The following is a 17365-nucleotide window of genomic DNA, read 5'->3' on the forward strand; positions in this document are numbered from 1 at the left end:
AAAATATTCTATTTAAACTATTATTTTCAAGTATACAATATAACAGCAGCTCTGCCAATAACCACACATGGAACCAAAATTACTAATTTCTAATCTGTGCATACAATCACACTCATGGCTTTCACCTGCTATAATTCTCCAAGCATATTTAGTATCTAATGGGACTTTTAGCAGAGCTATAACATCGGTCACATCAAGTAACATCGGAACCATATGCAGCAATTGCACAAGCTCATACCTTACTCAGGAATTGCTAACAGTCATACACGCAATGAGAACTCATACTCCTCATCACAGAGGGTAATTTATGCACGCCCCTGCAACAGTTTTGAAATGCACTGACACGCCTGTTTTCATCTGACCACCCCCCGTCATCACCCACAAATGGTACTTCCTGTCAATCACTCTGCTGTTGGTCTTCGTAGCCTCTGCAGATGCAGTTCCCATTGCTATTGCAAGTCCGTGCACACACACTGCGATGAATATGCATGTTCAGTGTGAATTTATTGACTACTAGCATGCGTATATGCAGCTGCATTCCTTGCTGAATCAAGCCCAGAGACCACTCGCCAATTTTTGTTTTTTATTTAACCCTATATTTGCATTATTACAGTCATTAACATGCACAGGTCAAACTGATCTGTGTACGTTTCTGCTAAAAATGCTCCTCAGGAGTTTGTCTAATTTAAACTTCTATTTTGGACTAAGTTTGCGTAATTTACACCCAAGATTGCAGTCACAATTCTTGGAAAATTCTCCTGTGGCATTCCTGTCTATTGAAAGTACTTGCGAGTTTGGTCAATGGTGTATTTATCTCTATTTCTATTTTTACCTGTGTTTTGCAGAGAGATTCATGATTTTACACCCGTATTTGGCATTAGAAAATTTGCGAGTAAAAAAAAGGCTAAACACACACGAGAGTGCCATCGTGACCAAACACAAATCTTAGTAAATTTACCCCTCAGAATCTAGAAGAGGTGTAAAAATTAAAACTGGCAAATTATTGCAGAAAAAACAATCAGGCTGAAGAGCAAACTGTGTGTTCATAAATGTAAAAAATCCCTGTGGAGTGTCTAAGGGTATCAATGACTGCTATGCGTGAGGCTGTCATTTCAGATACTGTACTTGTAGAGAAGCTTCTTTCCACCATTTCTGCATCCTCTGTTAATGTGGGGAAGAGCAGCACAAGTCAAAATGTGACAAATAAATTGAGGATGCTACTGAGGAAGTGCAAAAAGCATGAGGGGGATATTTGTGTAGATGAGGATGTTGATGATGAAGATGTTGTTTGTGTAAGTCAGGCACCAGTGGAAGCAGTTCTTGCCCGTGATAAGAAGAAGTCCATTGCCATATCTGGGCATAGGACCAAAAAATCCACCCTTTAAGTGTGGAATTATTTTTTACCAAATCCTGAAAACAATTAACAAGCCATCTGTATGGTTTGTAAAGCTAAAGAAAGTAGAGGTTGGGACTTTAACCATCTAGGAACCTTCTCCCTATTACATAATTTGCAGCGAGTTCATGCAAAGTGTTTGGCAAAATCTGAAAAATATGGTAAAGTAATAAGAAGAAGCAATCCAGTATCAGCTAGTTATTATTGCTGAGCTAGAACCCAGCACCTGCAAACTCTACTGCCAACACCTTCATCACCAATCTCCTCATTAATGATCAGTGGTAGTCCTGCATCCAATTATATAAGGCTAACTGACTCCTCCCCTATCCAGGATTCCTTAAAAAAGGCTTGAGTGCTAGGTCCACTGCTGCTAAGAGTGAAACTTCATCCCAGAAGGGGACAAAGAACATGCTATATTCATGTAATCAGTACTTTCAAAGAAACAATGAAGCTAGTTATTGTCAGATGCATAAAACCGGATTAGGCCTTGATCAAAGAATAAAACAATACCAGCACACAAGGTAATAATACTATATCAGTGATAAGATACATCAGTTTACAGTTACAGCCCATAAGATCAAAAATATGACTTTGTGTTATCAATACTAGATTACTAGATACACACTAATCAATACTAATATCGATACAGTCACTTAGGAGCTGAGATTGTCAGGTTAATCTTGTATGGTAAATAAGTAACTGAATGATATCTTATTGTAAAAAAAGAAACAAAGACAAATAAATAATAAGGAAAATAATGTGTAGTTTCTAAATGTAAACATAAACAGAGTCTCTGAATAATTTCTGATGTCCCTCTATCTATTCAGCAAAGACATACTGCAAAATTAGATTTGTTGTTCTTAATTATCTCTGGGTCTCAATCTTGCACTGTTAGTAACTGTTTGCCATTACAGTTTTATCCTTTATGTTTGTGTTAGCCCTTAATGATAGTAACATAACACTGTATAAGACTTAGGGGTGAATTTAATTAGCTATGAAAATCCAGACATTTTCCCTGAGAACCCATTGTTGCACTTATTGCGAGAAATATCCTCTTTCCGTAACAGGTTTTAACTAGCAATCCTATTAGACACAAATGCCTGGCCCCTTTTCACAGCAAACTGGCCTATCGTGTGAGCTGGGGGGCAGTAAGTTTTCAGGGGTGTTATCTTTTTGCATTGGTGCCATTTTATTGGGCTATTAAAGGTCTGTTTGGACATTGACCAGCCACAATTTTGATCAGCCTGCAGTGCGTAGTAAGTGCTGCTGCAGTGTTGTGATCAATTTGGTTTTCTGCTTGTGGTGAGAACACCTTTTGGTGAACAGAGACACAGCAGAGAGAAAGCTTCAGTTAGGAGGCAAGACAGCATTTGGAGAAAATCCTTTGGACCCATTTCTCTTCTTTAATGGAAAGTTCTCTTTTTGTGCCCCCTCCACTCCTGCCTTGGACCATCTTGCTTCCATTTGTAATGCCCACACATGCACCCCTGCACACTTCCCCGGACCCACATAGCCCTCCATGCACCAAAAATAGCCAGTACTGTGCACCACTATTGCCCCCCCACCCATGCACCTAACTTAAGATCCCTTGCACCCTTCTAGACCCCCTTCTGCCCCAATGTACCTAACATAGCATCTCCTGATCTGCTATAGGCCACCCTTCCCCCACCCATGCATCTAACATCACCACTCCTATAGACCACCTAGCCCACCCATGCACCTAACATAGCTGCCTTTGCATCTCTATAGCCCCTCCTCCCTCACCCATGCACCTTAAATAGCCATCCATGTGCCATACCCTCACCCCAGTATACTCGCATTTATGTTCACATTTGTTATTTGCATATCTGCATTAATTGTAATTATGTTTTGTTTTTTTTATTTTCTTTAGGTTCCCAAGGAGAAATTTTCAGGGAAAAGTGACCCCTTTCACCCCACTTGCCGTACTACTCTGAAGAGTCCCCAGACAACTGTGATGAGTGTCAGGTGACAAAGAAAGAGGGGGCATGACCGAGGGGTAGATGGGCAGAGAGGGCAAGACAGAGCTGGCACAGTTTATAGCCACAGTATACACTCACCCAGGTATACTTACACTCACTCAGGTACTCCAACAACTCAGTTTACAGCCTCCCAGGTAGTTCCACACTCAAGTAGATGAAACCATACTCATTTAGGTACATACACACCACACTTAGCTCTCACCCAGGTAGTTCTATGCACACTCACATTCATCTACACCTCACTTTGCAGTCTCCCATACAGCTCCACACTCAAATAGCTACTCTCACACTCATCAAGGTACATATACATCTCACTTAGCACTCACCCAGTTAGTTTACTCACACTCACATTCACCTATACCCCAGGATGGTGGTACAGTAAGGAGAACTGCAGAATCTCCCCTGAATATTTATATGCCTGGTTTTCTTACGGATCTGGTAAGGCAGCCATCTGGCGGATTATTGCTTTTAAGATATGTTTTAACCATATGTTTTAATCAAATAATCTGTTATCAATAATTTTAATATCAACATTATTTGCCTTCTAAGGTTATATTTTGAAGGTACTTTGCATTAATACCCTGCAAAATGTTTGTCTCATTAACCTGTTTTTTCAGAATTATATCCATATCATAGTCATTGCCTTCTAAGGTCAGGTCCTAGATGTATTTGTACCACTAAGGTTACATTTAATGGTGGCATCTACACACACCTTGGGTAGCACCTGGGTACACATCTCGCTTAACATTTTACAGAATTTACTTCAGGTTTTTAGTGTTAAAATCTTGATGTTCATCGTAGCAGCTTTCCCATTAGTGCAGCGCTATTTGTAATCACCCCACCCCCTTTTTTTCAATAGCTACAGTACAGCCGAGCCCTCAGAGTGGTGTTCATTGAAATGTGTGTAAGTATAGTTGGTACAAGTGTTGCCACTGATTTGCTGCCCAGAGTATATACACATTGTAGTCCTGTCAGCATTATAATGTTGTATATTAAGAGCTGGAGCATTGTAATGTTGAACAACTTGAAATAGAGGCACTATGGGGTAGTTTTAATTGAACTGGGACACTTCTAACTTGACATTTTTTAAATGACTGTTATGTATTTGTGGCATTCTTCACATTTTTTGTACTGAAAATGTAAAAATCATTTATTTGTTTCTTTAAAAGATTTGGCTGCAAAGATAAAATACCCCCAAGAATAGGAACCTGGATGTTGCAGGACACAGGTAGCTGTCCATTGTATGGAGCTTTCTGGGCATTGCAGGGTTCCAGAAACTATGACCTCGCAACTCCAGACATAAGTAACTCTGTTTGAGGCCAAGCAAAACACAGAGAAATGTTTGCAGGATTTGAAGTTAAGTATCCTTCCAAAGTAGCTTTTCCTTTGAAATTGTCTTTTTCATGTATACATTTTTTTTTAATTTTTAAAACAAAAAAATAGACAGCATGATGCAGGATACCAGAACAAGAGAAAGAAGTCACCAAGCACCTCTGCCATCAGAGGAAACCAGGATAAGCAGGACACAAGAAGAATTGGACACAGTGATGCAAAAAATTCTGGATCTCATGGTATATATACTCTCTTATATTTTCATTAAGACCCCCAAAATCTTAATTTTAGTATTTTTTTAAATTTTTATTATCAGATGAAGAGACACAAGTGGGACCAAGAATAAGCAGTGAAACAGCTTCAGGGATTGGACCATTCTTCCATCCAAATCTACTGCATACCAACAATGAGGAGGAAATAGATGTGGCTGAAGACCATCATAGAGGATCGACTCCAATTGCTATAATATTTCTTTAAAAAATCATAATCTTGTCAATTTAGATTTAAAACTAAACTATTATTCTGATCATTTCTCCAGGTTCACAGTTTCAAGCCATCGAGAACTTTCAACAAGGACAGCCACCATCACAAATCTAGCAGGTCCAGGAAATGGCTGCAGAAATGGAGCAATGCCAGAACAGCTTCAGGGAAGTTGTCAACAGAAGATTTGACTAGATGAACCAGACCCTGGGCCACATTCTGGACACTATACAAGAAGAGCAGAAGCAGAGACAGGAGGACAACATGGCTTCAATGGAAATCATGAAGAATGTTGAAAACAAGCTGGGCTTCATGATCATCTGTCTGGACAAACTTGTGGAGAGCTCTATGTGCCAAGCCAACAGCCTCAACCAGATAACAGACAGCTATACACAAACTATGGTGAGCTGAAGTATTATAGCCACATCTCTGTAGCAGATGAATGCAACAATGATGAGACTTTTATCAACAATTGCATCACCAACATACACCACCGGGACCCTATACTCTTGCAGCATAGGAGCCATAGTATGGTCAGGAGGCCCAATGCATCCAAGGATACCCAAGAGGATACCCATCATACCCTCTGATACCACCACCACCTTCACCACAAGAGCGCACACCACAAACAAGACATCAAGAGGAGGAAAAACCTGACCCAACAGCCGAGGACCCATCGGTGGACCAATGTTCTTTATTATTTTTTATAAAATGTTTTTTTTTATGTTAAATGTTTAACTTTCTCCCACCAGCAGTTTAGATAACAAATTAATAGGGAGTTGGGTGTTAGGAATATATATGCATGTATGTATTATAGTGGGTGGTTAATGAAAGCTGCCTTAAATTGGTTGCAGTATAACATGACCTTAACTGAGGATTTTGAACCAAATTTTTTCTCAAATATATTTATATGCCTTTTAGAGATGAGTTTAAACTTGTACTTTCATATATTTTTCTTTTCTTCCCCTTAGGTACATTTTGTTATGGATAAAACTTATGAAGAAATTCAAGTCCAAAAACAAGAGATAATCACAAGAAACTTGGGACCATAGAATGGTAAGTACCATTGCACACTGACACAGGCCTATTTACACCATTCACACCAACCAGTAAATCCCAAACAACAATCCTCTCGGCACAACACACATCCATGTATTTGACTGATTTGGCAAAATAGACTCAAGTGTGGTAAATCTCTGAAAACATGGACTGTGCACAAATGGCCATGAGGATCATGGTTTGGGTATCACTAGCACTTAGCCCACCCTATAACATGCCAGTGATCCATAATGGTAAACACCCACTTTACAACACCTTTTTACAATTTTCCCAACCTTCTGAACAGGCCAGACATCCCAACACAAAAATCCACAAGCCAGCATGGTGTTGGTAAGGGCCTACTATTACAGAAAATGGTTTGAATAAAGCATGCAAAGAATAATGTGTTGATTGTGTAACAGAGGGTGGTTGAAGAAAAAATGAGGCTACTATTACATAAAAGGTAATGATCTTTAAAAAGAAACAAATTCAAAGATGGTGATGTAAGGGGCTACTATTACACAACATGATTAGAGAAAGTTATGTAAAGAAAAAATATTGATTGTGTAACAGATTGTGCTTGAAAAAATGGAGTTACTATTACACAAAAGGTAATGATATTAAAATAATAAACAAATTCATAATGGTGATGTTAAGGGCCTTCTAAATAGGTTAGAGTAAACCTGCACAAAGAAATAAGTGTTGATTGTTTAGCAGAGTTTTTGAGGAAAAAAGGGGTACTATTACACAAAAGGTAAATAAATTAAAGATGAAAAATATGCCAGGTTGGTGATGTAAGGGGTTGATATTAAAGAAAATGATTAGAGTAAATCTGCCCTCAAAAAAAGGTGTTGAATAGGTAACAGAAGGAGTATCAGAGAGAGAATTATGAAAAAGGCCTACATACAGAAAAAGTGAAGAAAAATTAAAAAAATTAGCAATTTTTTTTTGAAAGTTGTTACTATTATTTTAACACTTAAAAAATGATGAAAAAACTGAAATTAACTAACATCTATTAACAATGCGTAAGCCCTGCCATAGAAGCAAGAAAAGCCATCCGTCCAAACTTGTGTCAAGGAGAACAAGCAGGAGTACACAGTCCACAGGTCACATCCACTCTCCAAAATGCAGCTGATCATCCGGGGTATCAGTCTTCTCAACATTGGTGACACTTTGGGGAGTAGTGGAGATAGACCTGGCTTCCTGCTGAGAAAGCCACCTGGCGAAACATGCATCAATGGAAGGGTAGGAGAATTAGCTGTGGATGGCTGATCTTCGCCCACGTCCAGAAGCATTTGATGATCCCATGCCTGCACACAATGCACCTACCCTCAGGCACTGTTCCCCATCTCTGTTGCTCTCTGATAGCACTAGTTATTATATTGGTGGCACTGCAATGTTTAACACAACAGTGTACCCAATACCACTCATGTGATAAAGCAGAAGCACCATCTTACCATTTCCGCAGATCCCACACCGATGTGCTGCTCTCTTATTCTACAATCCAATGCAATGCAAATTGCAGGACAGTAGAAGTGGTGTATGGATTGTATGACTGTTGTGTGACTGCCAATTTTTATTAAGAATGTGCAATGATACACTCAGCTTATTGAAGTGATTTTTAGTGCAAACAGTACACTTGTGTCAATTGATAGGCACAACCATTACATAAGCTATTAGCCATATGAAGGGAGAGGCTATTTAGCCATGATGTGGCAGACTGTGTTTATTACTGTTAATTATCTGCTGTTTGTACCTTTTCTAAATCCGGGGAAACAATGGGTATTGTTTCAAGCATAGGGCAAATTCTCTGTATGTGATGTATTTTACACATTACCAATTATTAACTAATTGACTGCACCTCTGAATACCCTAAACAGATATTAATGCATATGTCAAGTAGCTTCAACCAGAATACCCATCTAGGTAACCGTTCTGTGCAGAAGTGAGAGATTCTACAGAATTGTGGTGAGGGGCTATTAAACTTTGATGTGACAAACTGGGATTAAATACGGTTAATTATCTGCAGTACATAACTTTCCCATTCCTGATCAAAAAAGGTATTACAGTATTCCAAGTACCAGGTACCTTTACCACAGTATGTGCTGTGTACTTTACATATTCCCAATTGTCCATTGTACACCTTGATCTACCCAAACAGAGATCAAAGTATGTGCCAGGTACCTCCAACAGTCATCAAACAGAGATCAAAGTATGTGCCAGGTACCTCCAACAGTCATATCCATGTAGGCTATCACTCTGTGTAGAATTGATCACTGAGATTTTACAGAGTATGAGAGTGATCCCCATATGTAAGGTGCCATATTATCTTATTTCAATGGTGTGTGCAAATTAATTAGTATGATTTACAATCTAATTATATGCTTCCATTTGAAACAAAAACAATACATTTCTGGTGGAAACCAGCATTATTTTCTCAATGTATATGTGAAACCTACATAAAATATGACTTGATATATGCAAATGTAGAAATTGGGATAAAAAACAAATATATTTTGACTGAATTATCTCACTAATATATCTGAGCAAACTCATATTTCACCACCACCTCTCCGATAATTGTTCACTGTCTGGTAGCTCGTTTTTAATTATTTAATACTTGCTTTAAAATGCCTATACATTAAGGACACACATAGTGTCGCCTAACTTATAAAGCCTTATAGTTTTGTGTACAATTACAATTCTCCATTTTTATCTGCAGACAAAATTAAGATTTATGTTTTAATGAACTAACTATCTGTATAACAGTAAGGGGGAAATTTACTAAGAATTGAGTTTGGTTGAGATGACAATTTTCGGGTGAGTTTAGGCATATTTTTGAACTCCCAAATTTACTAAAGGCAAAGTCGGATGAGTTACAGGGATATTTCTCTAATCTCACTCGTAAAACTCGGGCGAGTTAGCAGACTCGAATCTTATCACCATCAGCCACAATCTGAAGTACTTTTCACCTAAAAGATACTTCTCGCAAATTTACCAAGAATTGAGATGAGAATCTCAGGTGAAATGCCTGCAAACTCACTGCCGAATTGACAATATAAACACTCACCTCCAGATCTGCAAGTTTGGCAAAAACATACTCCAATCTTTTTTTTTATTTTTTTTTTATACTTGTTAAATGTTGTTAAATGATTTTAAAAAAATTACGTGAGTTCCCCCAAAAAAGACTTACTAGCCAGCCTGTCCTGTTTCTTAAAATTACAGGGATCAAAATGTGTGGGGTTCCTCTGTAAATTGAGAACCAGCACCAGGCAGCAGGGACAGAGCTGGTTTTAAATATATGGTTAAAACATTTTGTGTGAGGTTCACTATATATTTAAAACCAGCTCTGGACCCTTTCTAGCGGGGGACTGATGCCACTGCCAGGGGAGCCCATTCACCGGGCCCCCCAGCCGCAGCATCAGCCCTGACCGCTATTCAGCCAAGACCAGGGATCCCTGGGGAAGTACCTGAAAAAGAGTAGCCACTCATTGGCTAAGTCCACATGGGTCCAAGCCAATGAATGGACTCATGGAAGCCTCCGCTGATTGGCTGCCATCCCGGCAAAAATGATAGCTCAAGCTCTGAGCTCTCATCAGCATTACTGTATCAACATGCTGATGCAAGTTGATACATTGTGTCCGGGGCCCTCTTTGGATTACTGTGGAGAACATCATGGAATAAAAGGGGAGTATTGTTTTTTTATTTTCAGGTACTTCCAATGGATACTTTATGTTGAGAAGGGGATGTAAATATCTGGCAGCAGGTAAGTATGTGTGTATGTATGTTTGTATGTATGTATGTAATAAAAGTTAATTCTCATGGTGTGTGTTGTGTTTTGTACACATTTCTTTACTGGTGAACTACACATACCAGTGGGCCCTTAATGCCCCACATGCTGGTACTTGTGGTTCTCCAAGTACAAGCATGCGGGGGAGGCTTGCTGGGACCTGTAGTTCCACTGTAAATACAACACCCACCCCCCAGGGGTGGCAGCGATAGCCCAAGGCTATCAGCCTAGGCCCGGGGTGCCCTGGAGAGTTGGACCCCTTTATTGGAGGGGTCCTGAACTCCCCAGGGATCTCTGGGCTGGGCTGACTAGTGGTCAGGGCTGATGCTGCGGCTGGGGTGCCTGGTGAAAGGGCACCCCTGGCTGTGGCATCAGTCCCCCACTAGAAAGGGTCTAGAGCTGGTTTTAAATATATGGTGAACCTCACGCAAAAATTTTAAACCATATATTTAAAACCAGCTCTGGCCTTGCTGCCCGGTGCTGATTCTTAATTTACAGTGGAACCCTACACATTTTGATCCCTGTAATTTTAAGTACCAGGACAGGCTGACAAGTCTGGGGCTGGTTAGTCTTTTACAGGGGGACCTCACATCATTTTTTTTAATAAAATGTAACTCTTTTTTACAGGTCCTAACACACAAGCAGCAAGCACATATTTCACTGATATATGCAGGCTGCTAGCTTGGGAGAGATTTGCAGAGAGAAAACACTGCAATCTCGGGTGAGAAATCTCATCTTCACTTGCAACTCGGGGCAGAAATCTCGATTTGCTTCACCATCCAAAAACACACTTTCAGCTAAACTAACTTCTTAGTAAATTTGCAAAACAAAAAAAAATCACAGAGTTTTGGCAATGAAAATCGAGTTTACAAAAAACAAAACTTGACCAAACTCAATTCTTCGTAAATTTACCCCTAAGAGTGCCCCTAAACAATGAGTTTCCTTCCCTATCTTCCTTTTCAAGATAGACTTGTATCACCCTAAATATTAGAAATAATGTTGGTACAAATACATATTTTTTCCAGGAATTATTTAGTCCTGTGCAGAATTCCTCATTCCTTTTGTAAGATTCAAAAAGACCTGGTAGCTTGGTCCTCAAATATGGGGAAAGTGAATATTTTTAAAAATAACATACTCTAAAAGGTGGTCTGCATACTCCAGATGGTCTTGTGAGAGTCCTTTTCAATGTTTTTTGTTGTACACCAGAAGATTGTCCATCCCTTTATCTTGGGTGGTAATAGGTCAGGTTGAAACATCAGATTTGCTATAGGCACCAAGATCAAGGTGGTTTGCAGCAGTCCATGATACCACCATATTATTTTGGAGTAGTCTTGGAGGGATGTGTCAAAACAATTATGGGTGTTTACATGGACACACACCGATATATTCTACCCTGGCTCAAAAACATAGCAAGGGTATGTAACCCAATAATACAGTAGGGCCAACTTTGGAAGAAACCTTAACTCTGGCAGGTATGGACTCTCACCTTTACTCCAAATTTTCTCAACACAAGTTTCAGCCATTCTTCCACAGACATTTAGATAGACAGTGTGATAAGAGTGGGACAACATGTGGTCAATGGAAGACTAGCATCTTTTCACGAACTACAAGTAACAAATCTCTCTACAAAGGAAGGAAATGTGAAGTTTCAAATAACTACAATTTTTATTGGGCTCTATGGGAAGCCTGAAAGTCATAAACAGTAGTTTGAAACTTTGAATACTCAACAATTACCCATGAGCCTTTTTAAACCCTTTAGAGAATAATTATTAAGCTTATTACCCCATATTACAAAACCTGGGGACATAGATCTTAAAAACAGGGACAATTGCCCTGGTCCAAAGTGTATCAGACCACACATGGTTGCTCCTTGAATATTTTTATCATAGTGACCCACTACAAACTTCTGAATTGGCCATTCATACATTTTTCCAAACTCTCCCCCCCTCTCCCCCAATGGGTCCCCTTTTAAAATGTGGTGTTTACATTACCTCTTCACCAAATGTATCAGACTCTCCAAGGAGAGTTCTAGGGAACATATTTCTGTCTGACTCTGGTTTCTAGCCCCCATCCCTCATTGACATACCTATATCCAAACCTTAGCTCTTTACCAAAGCATTTACATAACATTGCCAGGAGATGGTCTACAGTAAATTGACTTGTGAATTCCACCCTGTTGAAAATTGAGTAATGGTGGACAATGGACAATTTAACCCTGTAAGCAGTGGAACATATGGTGACTTTGTACCAACCTGGTTTAGTTAGATGGACTTCAATGATCCCCAAGAACTTGCAAAGGGGATCCATGAAATATTTTTTTAGAAAATAATACTCTTAGCATACATTTTAATATGTTATTAAAACAGCTTTTGTAGTTGTGATTTTACAAAGGGTAAATCTGTTTTTTGTAGATGAAAAATCCTGCCTACTTATATGATATTATTATTTGTGATAGTCTTAAATGATAAAATTGATACCTGCATTTTTATCTATTCTTCTGTACATTAACAGATTAAGCAAAACATTATTTCTAAAGAGCATTTAATCAATTGAATACTGGACGTGTAAATTATTTTTTTCTAAATGAAATTTAACATCACAACTAATTAATATAATGTTATTAAGCCCATATTTTTGCACCTTATTGTCTAACTTTAAATTTCTGGACATAATTAAAATAAAAAATAAAACAAACAAATAGATAGATAGTTTCAGTAGACTGTTTAATTCTGGAAAGGAAAACTAAGAATACATTTTTATAATTTATCAATTGTGTTTGTCTACTTTCAATGAATTAATCAGTTGGGGTTTTGCCTCTATGTTCCCAACTAAAATAATTAATTATACAATTGTTATCCAACTTAAAATTGCTTCAATTAATCTTTTTCATTATTCAACTGTTCTAATGATGATGCCTTCCCTCAAAATGAGATTTATGTCTACCACCAATGTGATGTTTCTTAATGTGTTTTACATGGTGACTATGTACTTGGAATGACTTCCCACTGATATGGTGTACCCGGCTGTGATGTACATAGGATGACTTTCCTCCAATTAGTATTTTCTGGTGACCATGTACTGGGACTGATGTTCTTCCAGTTTTTTTACCTTGCACATGCAGAGAAGCAAAGCCTGTGGCAGAAAGATGGATTGTTGTTTTATAATCATTTTTTCATATTATTATTAAATGTAATACACAAATCTAATAAGGTCCGTCAGATGAAACAATGGAATTGTAGTGAAAGGGCAGACAGGGCCCTAGAAAGTAACTCTAATTAAAGTTTATGTTCCTTTTAACACCTTCCAGGTACCTTGAACATTGAAAAGCCATTATGGCATCTCTGTGACTTCTAAGGGAGTGACGAGGGAGAGAGGGATAGAGGGAAAATAATGGAAGGTAAAGATAAAACATGTGTCTTTTGAGTATATTTGTGTATGGGTCATTCCACTTTAGAGGAGTCAGTTAGTTAAGTGTCGTAGAAAGGGAGGTGGAAGAGAATGGGATGCAAGTAGCCGCTCCAATTCGGAATGAATGAGTGCCGTAATCTGCAGGATTCAAACCTAACTCAACTAAATTTCGTCTAAAAACTGCAGCAAACTGAAATTTCATGAGAGGCTTTAAATCTGCATGCAGCAACCACTGAGACCAACCAACTGGGCGCAAACCCATATAATGAGGTGCCAAACAAACTGGACAAATAGTCCCATTCTGATGTTGTGCCAGACTAACCCATCTACCCCTACCTGTCTGGTCTGTCTTGGAAAAGTGGAGTTTGCATATCACTGCCAAATCCATGAACACAATGTCCTTAAACAACAGCCCAGAGGACAGAAGCTTTATTAACTGCCACTAACTCGCTAACCGCCCCCAAAATGCTGCAGAATAAGCCAAACAAAAAAGAGAGGCCTCAAACATGTCAGAAGCCACCTTCTCCATAACCATAAGTAATGCAGCTAACAGTTGGGTGTCATAAGGTAGATGGGAATTGGTGCAAGCAGGCGCCCCCTTCGCCCAACCTGTGAGAGCCTTGAATAGAATAAAAGATTTGGTTGGATCGCGGAAACCTTTAAGCCCGCCAAAAAGGGAGACACCCACCAGCACTGATCCCATGTATGCCCTGGATTTCCCTTGCTGATTTCTCTTCCAAACAAAGGAGGAAAGCAACTCCTTTGGAGACTTATCCTCCAAATCTGGGTGTGCACAGTGAGTGCTCCATTCCCGCCATGCTGCCTAGTATTTGCGGAGAGTTGATGAAGCGAGTGATTGCAGTGCCATAACCTCTAGGCCGGCCTGACGATCTGCCACACAAATGGGGGAACATCAAACCAACAGCAGAAGCCAACAGTGCAAGAGCCTGAAAAAGCTCAAATTGAAAACAAGACAACGCATCTACGATCTCGTTAACAACCCCATGGACATGTCGAGCTCAAAATCTAATATTTGCTTCTAAACAGCACAAAATTAGATGATGCTAATGGATGACACTAATGGAGAGGACGATCGCTGGTTGTTGATGGCGTGAACCACTCCCAGATTGTCGCACCAAAATATCACATGCCGGTTACTCAGTCGCACAAACCAGAGTTCCACAGAACCTACAATCAGGAACAGTTCCAACAGCAACAAATTACTTGTCAGGCCCTCCTCGCACCAAACTGGAGGCCAAGAAGCAACTCACCATTCCCCATTAAAAAAGGCACCAAAACCAGACTCATCAGTAAAAAGCTGCAATGACCCACTTGCCACAAATTAATTGAACCAAAAACTTGGCCCAAATGCCGAGATCATCTTTTAACTCCGCTGAAAAGCAAACATGATGATGCGGCCATCTCGACCCAGCCTGGGCCATTTGCAATTTCCTACAGAAAACTCTGTCCATGGCAATTACACGGCAAGCAAAATTAAAGAAACCTAACAGTGACTACACTGCATGCAATCTCACCATTTCTACTGTCAAGCTCACCTCAATTTGTTCTAGCAACCTATCTACTTTGTTACATGGCAACCTACAACAACTGGCATCTGTGTCTATCTTAATTCCCAAGTATGAAAGACAAGAAATGGGACTTTCTGTCTTATCATGTGCAATGGGAACCTACAGAACACAGAAAAGAGCCTGTGTGGAAAAAAGGAGGTCCAAACAGACATTGCTCCCTCCCAGATCTATAAATAGAATGTAATCCAAATAATGTGTCATGCCCACCTGTCCAGTTCCAGCATGCATACACCAGTGAAGAAAGGAGCTGAATCTCTCAAAATAAGCACAAGGATACCGCACAGCCCATAGGCAAACATTTATCCACAAAGTAACCAAACTCTAACTTAAAACCCATGAACTGCATATCCTCTGGGTGAAGAGGCAATAAACGAAAAGCTGCCTCAATGTCTAATTTCACAAGCAATACACCTTGCCCAAAGCTGCAAACTAAATAAAAAACCTCATCAAAACCTTGATATTCCACTCTGCAGAAACTATCCGATATTGCATCATTAACAGAACCCCCAGGCAGATATGACAGGTGTTTTATCAAACAAAACTTACCTGGTGCCTTCTTGGGCACCACACCCACTGGAGATATATAAAGGTCCTGCAAAGGAGGACAAGAGAAAGGACCCTCCATCCTCCCCAGCAGGACCTCCACTCCCACCTTGACCTGAAACACGTCTGGGTAGTCCCTCGTTGAGCGCAAGTTCCAGGGAGCCAAAACCAGTAAAGGCCTCATTACTGGTAAATGGAAACCTAACAATAAATCAATTACCAAGAAAAAAGCATCCTCCCTATGAGGATAAAGCTCTAACCATCGAGCCAGTGCAGCCAAACAAATCAGCGAACTAGCCTTAAACAGCCCCCTTTGACCCTTCACTACAATCCTGGGCAGCTCCAGCTGACCTCCAATAGCAATCCTTGGCCGGATGCCCTCTTCCACAGAGATGACAGGAGTGGCAAAAATGACAGGACGATCCCCACATACAGCGAGAGTCGTTAATGGAAAAACATTTGCCCCTTGCCACCCGTGTCGCGCTGGCCTACTGGCAGGGTATCCCTTTTGAGCGGGCATCAAATCCAAGGGTGGCCAATGTTGCTGCGACACCTCTAACCACACCTCAACATCTGCCACCCCAAAAGGTATGACGAGACTACCATCATGCTTTCACCAAAATTCTGCATCATATTCACGCCATGCCAAAAATATATATTTCACTATGTTCACATTTTCATCAGCCCGCATCTCGTAATAGCAAGCCGCGAATATCAGCATGCCCTTCAAACAAGTGGTGAAACTGCAAAAAGCCTCCTCACCAATACCCCCTTCCTTGTAAGCCTGACTAAAGGCCTTTTTCATATCATCAGTGAGTGAAAAGAAATCCACAAGTCTTCCCTTGCGAATCCTTCCTCTCACACTTTTGCGCAAACCGTGAAACACTGCCGTATTTGCTCAATGAATTGAATTAGCACCTGTTGTTAATGGCACTGACTCTGCAATTGCAGCTTGTGTATTTGCACTACCAGACTTCTTGGCTAAATGCTTCGCAGCCATCCTGACTATCTTACGTGGGAATGCAGGGTAACCAGAAGAATGAGAAGAAAAGGAAGAATCAGAAGAAAAACAACAAGACAAATCATGCTCACCAGAACCAGAGTGTCCAGGAACCGCTTTCTCAACTTGTTTACGCGAGGTAGCAGAATTTTTGCCTTTCGGGGCCAACTTTTTGCGTAAGGGACCTGTAGACACACTGACTAACGGATCTGTCCGAGCAACATCTCTCACCACCTTGGCACCTGCAACTGGAAAGAACTGGTAAGCAACAGAGCCTGAAGGCAAATCAGTGGGAGTGGGGGGGTTGGCCATGGGTGGAACCAGGGGTAAAGGTGGAGGTGCAGTTAAAATATGAGCTGGAGGAACCAGCCTGGGGCCATATGCCGGGGGTGGTGGTGGTGGGGGGTGGACTGCTAATGGCAGACAGCATAGGCTGCTGCGGGGTGATGCCAGTTGTGGAGGTGGAAGATAGGGGTAGTGAAGTTGGGGATAATAAAATGTGTGGGGGTAAGATACAAAAGTGGGTGAGGAATAATTAGGATAAAATGGGGAGGAAGATACCACAGAGGTGGAGGGATAAACTAGGGGTGCAACCCCAAAGCTTCAGGAAGCCTGACCTCAGGAAGGACTGGCATTGGAGATGAGCGGTGCATGATTAATGGAGGGGGGGAGAGCTGGAAGCGGGAGACCAGGGGGCCTGATAATGGTTAGGGTGTACGGCACTCAGAGGTCCTGCGACACTGTGACCGGGCAGCCAAGGTGAGAGGGACATTTGTGGAACAAGTGGGCCAG

General features: G+C 40.5%; 1 protein-coding gene across 1 annotated transcript in view; it reads right to left on the reverse strand.

Moving 5' to 3' along the window:
- Window positions 1-16471: 16471 nt before the first annotated feature.
- Window positions 16472-17365, reverse strand: part of LOC148473847 (peptidylaminoacyl-L/D-isomerase-like) — a 121021-nt gene continuing 120127 nt past the window's right edge. The window contains exon 5 of the mRNA XM_088459340.1: window positions 16472-16821. Within this exon, the coding sequence (XP_088315466.1) occupies window positions 16472-16821 (350 nt within the window). The remainder of the gene's footprint in view (window positions 16822-17365) is intronic.

The sequence above is a fragment of the Taudactylus pleione genome, unplaced genomic scaffold (genome assembly GCF_031769625.1).
Source record: "Taudactylus pleione unplaced genomic scaffold, aTauple2 ptg000906l, whole genome shotgun sequence".
NCBI classification, from domain to species: Eukaryota; Metazoa; Chordata; class Amphibia; order Anura; family Myobatrachidae; genus Taudactylus; species Taudactylus pleione.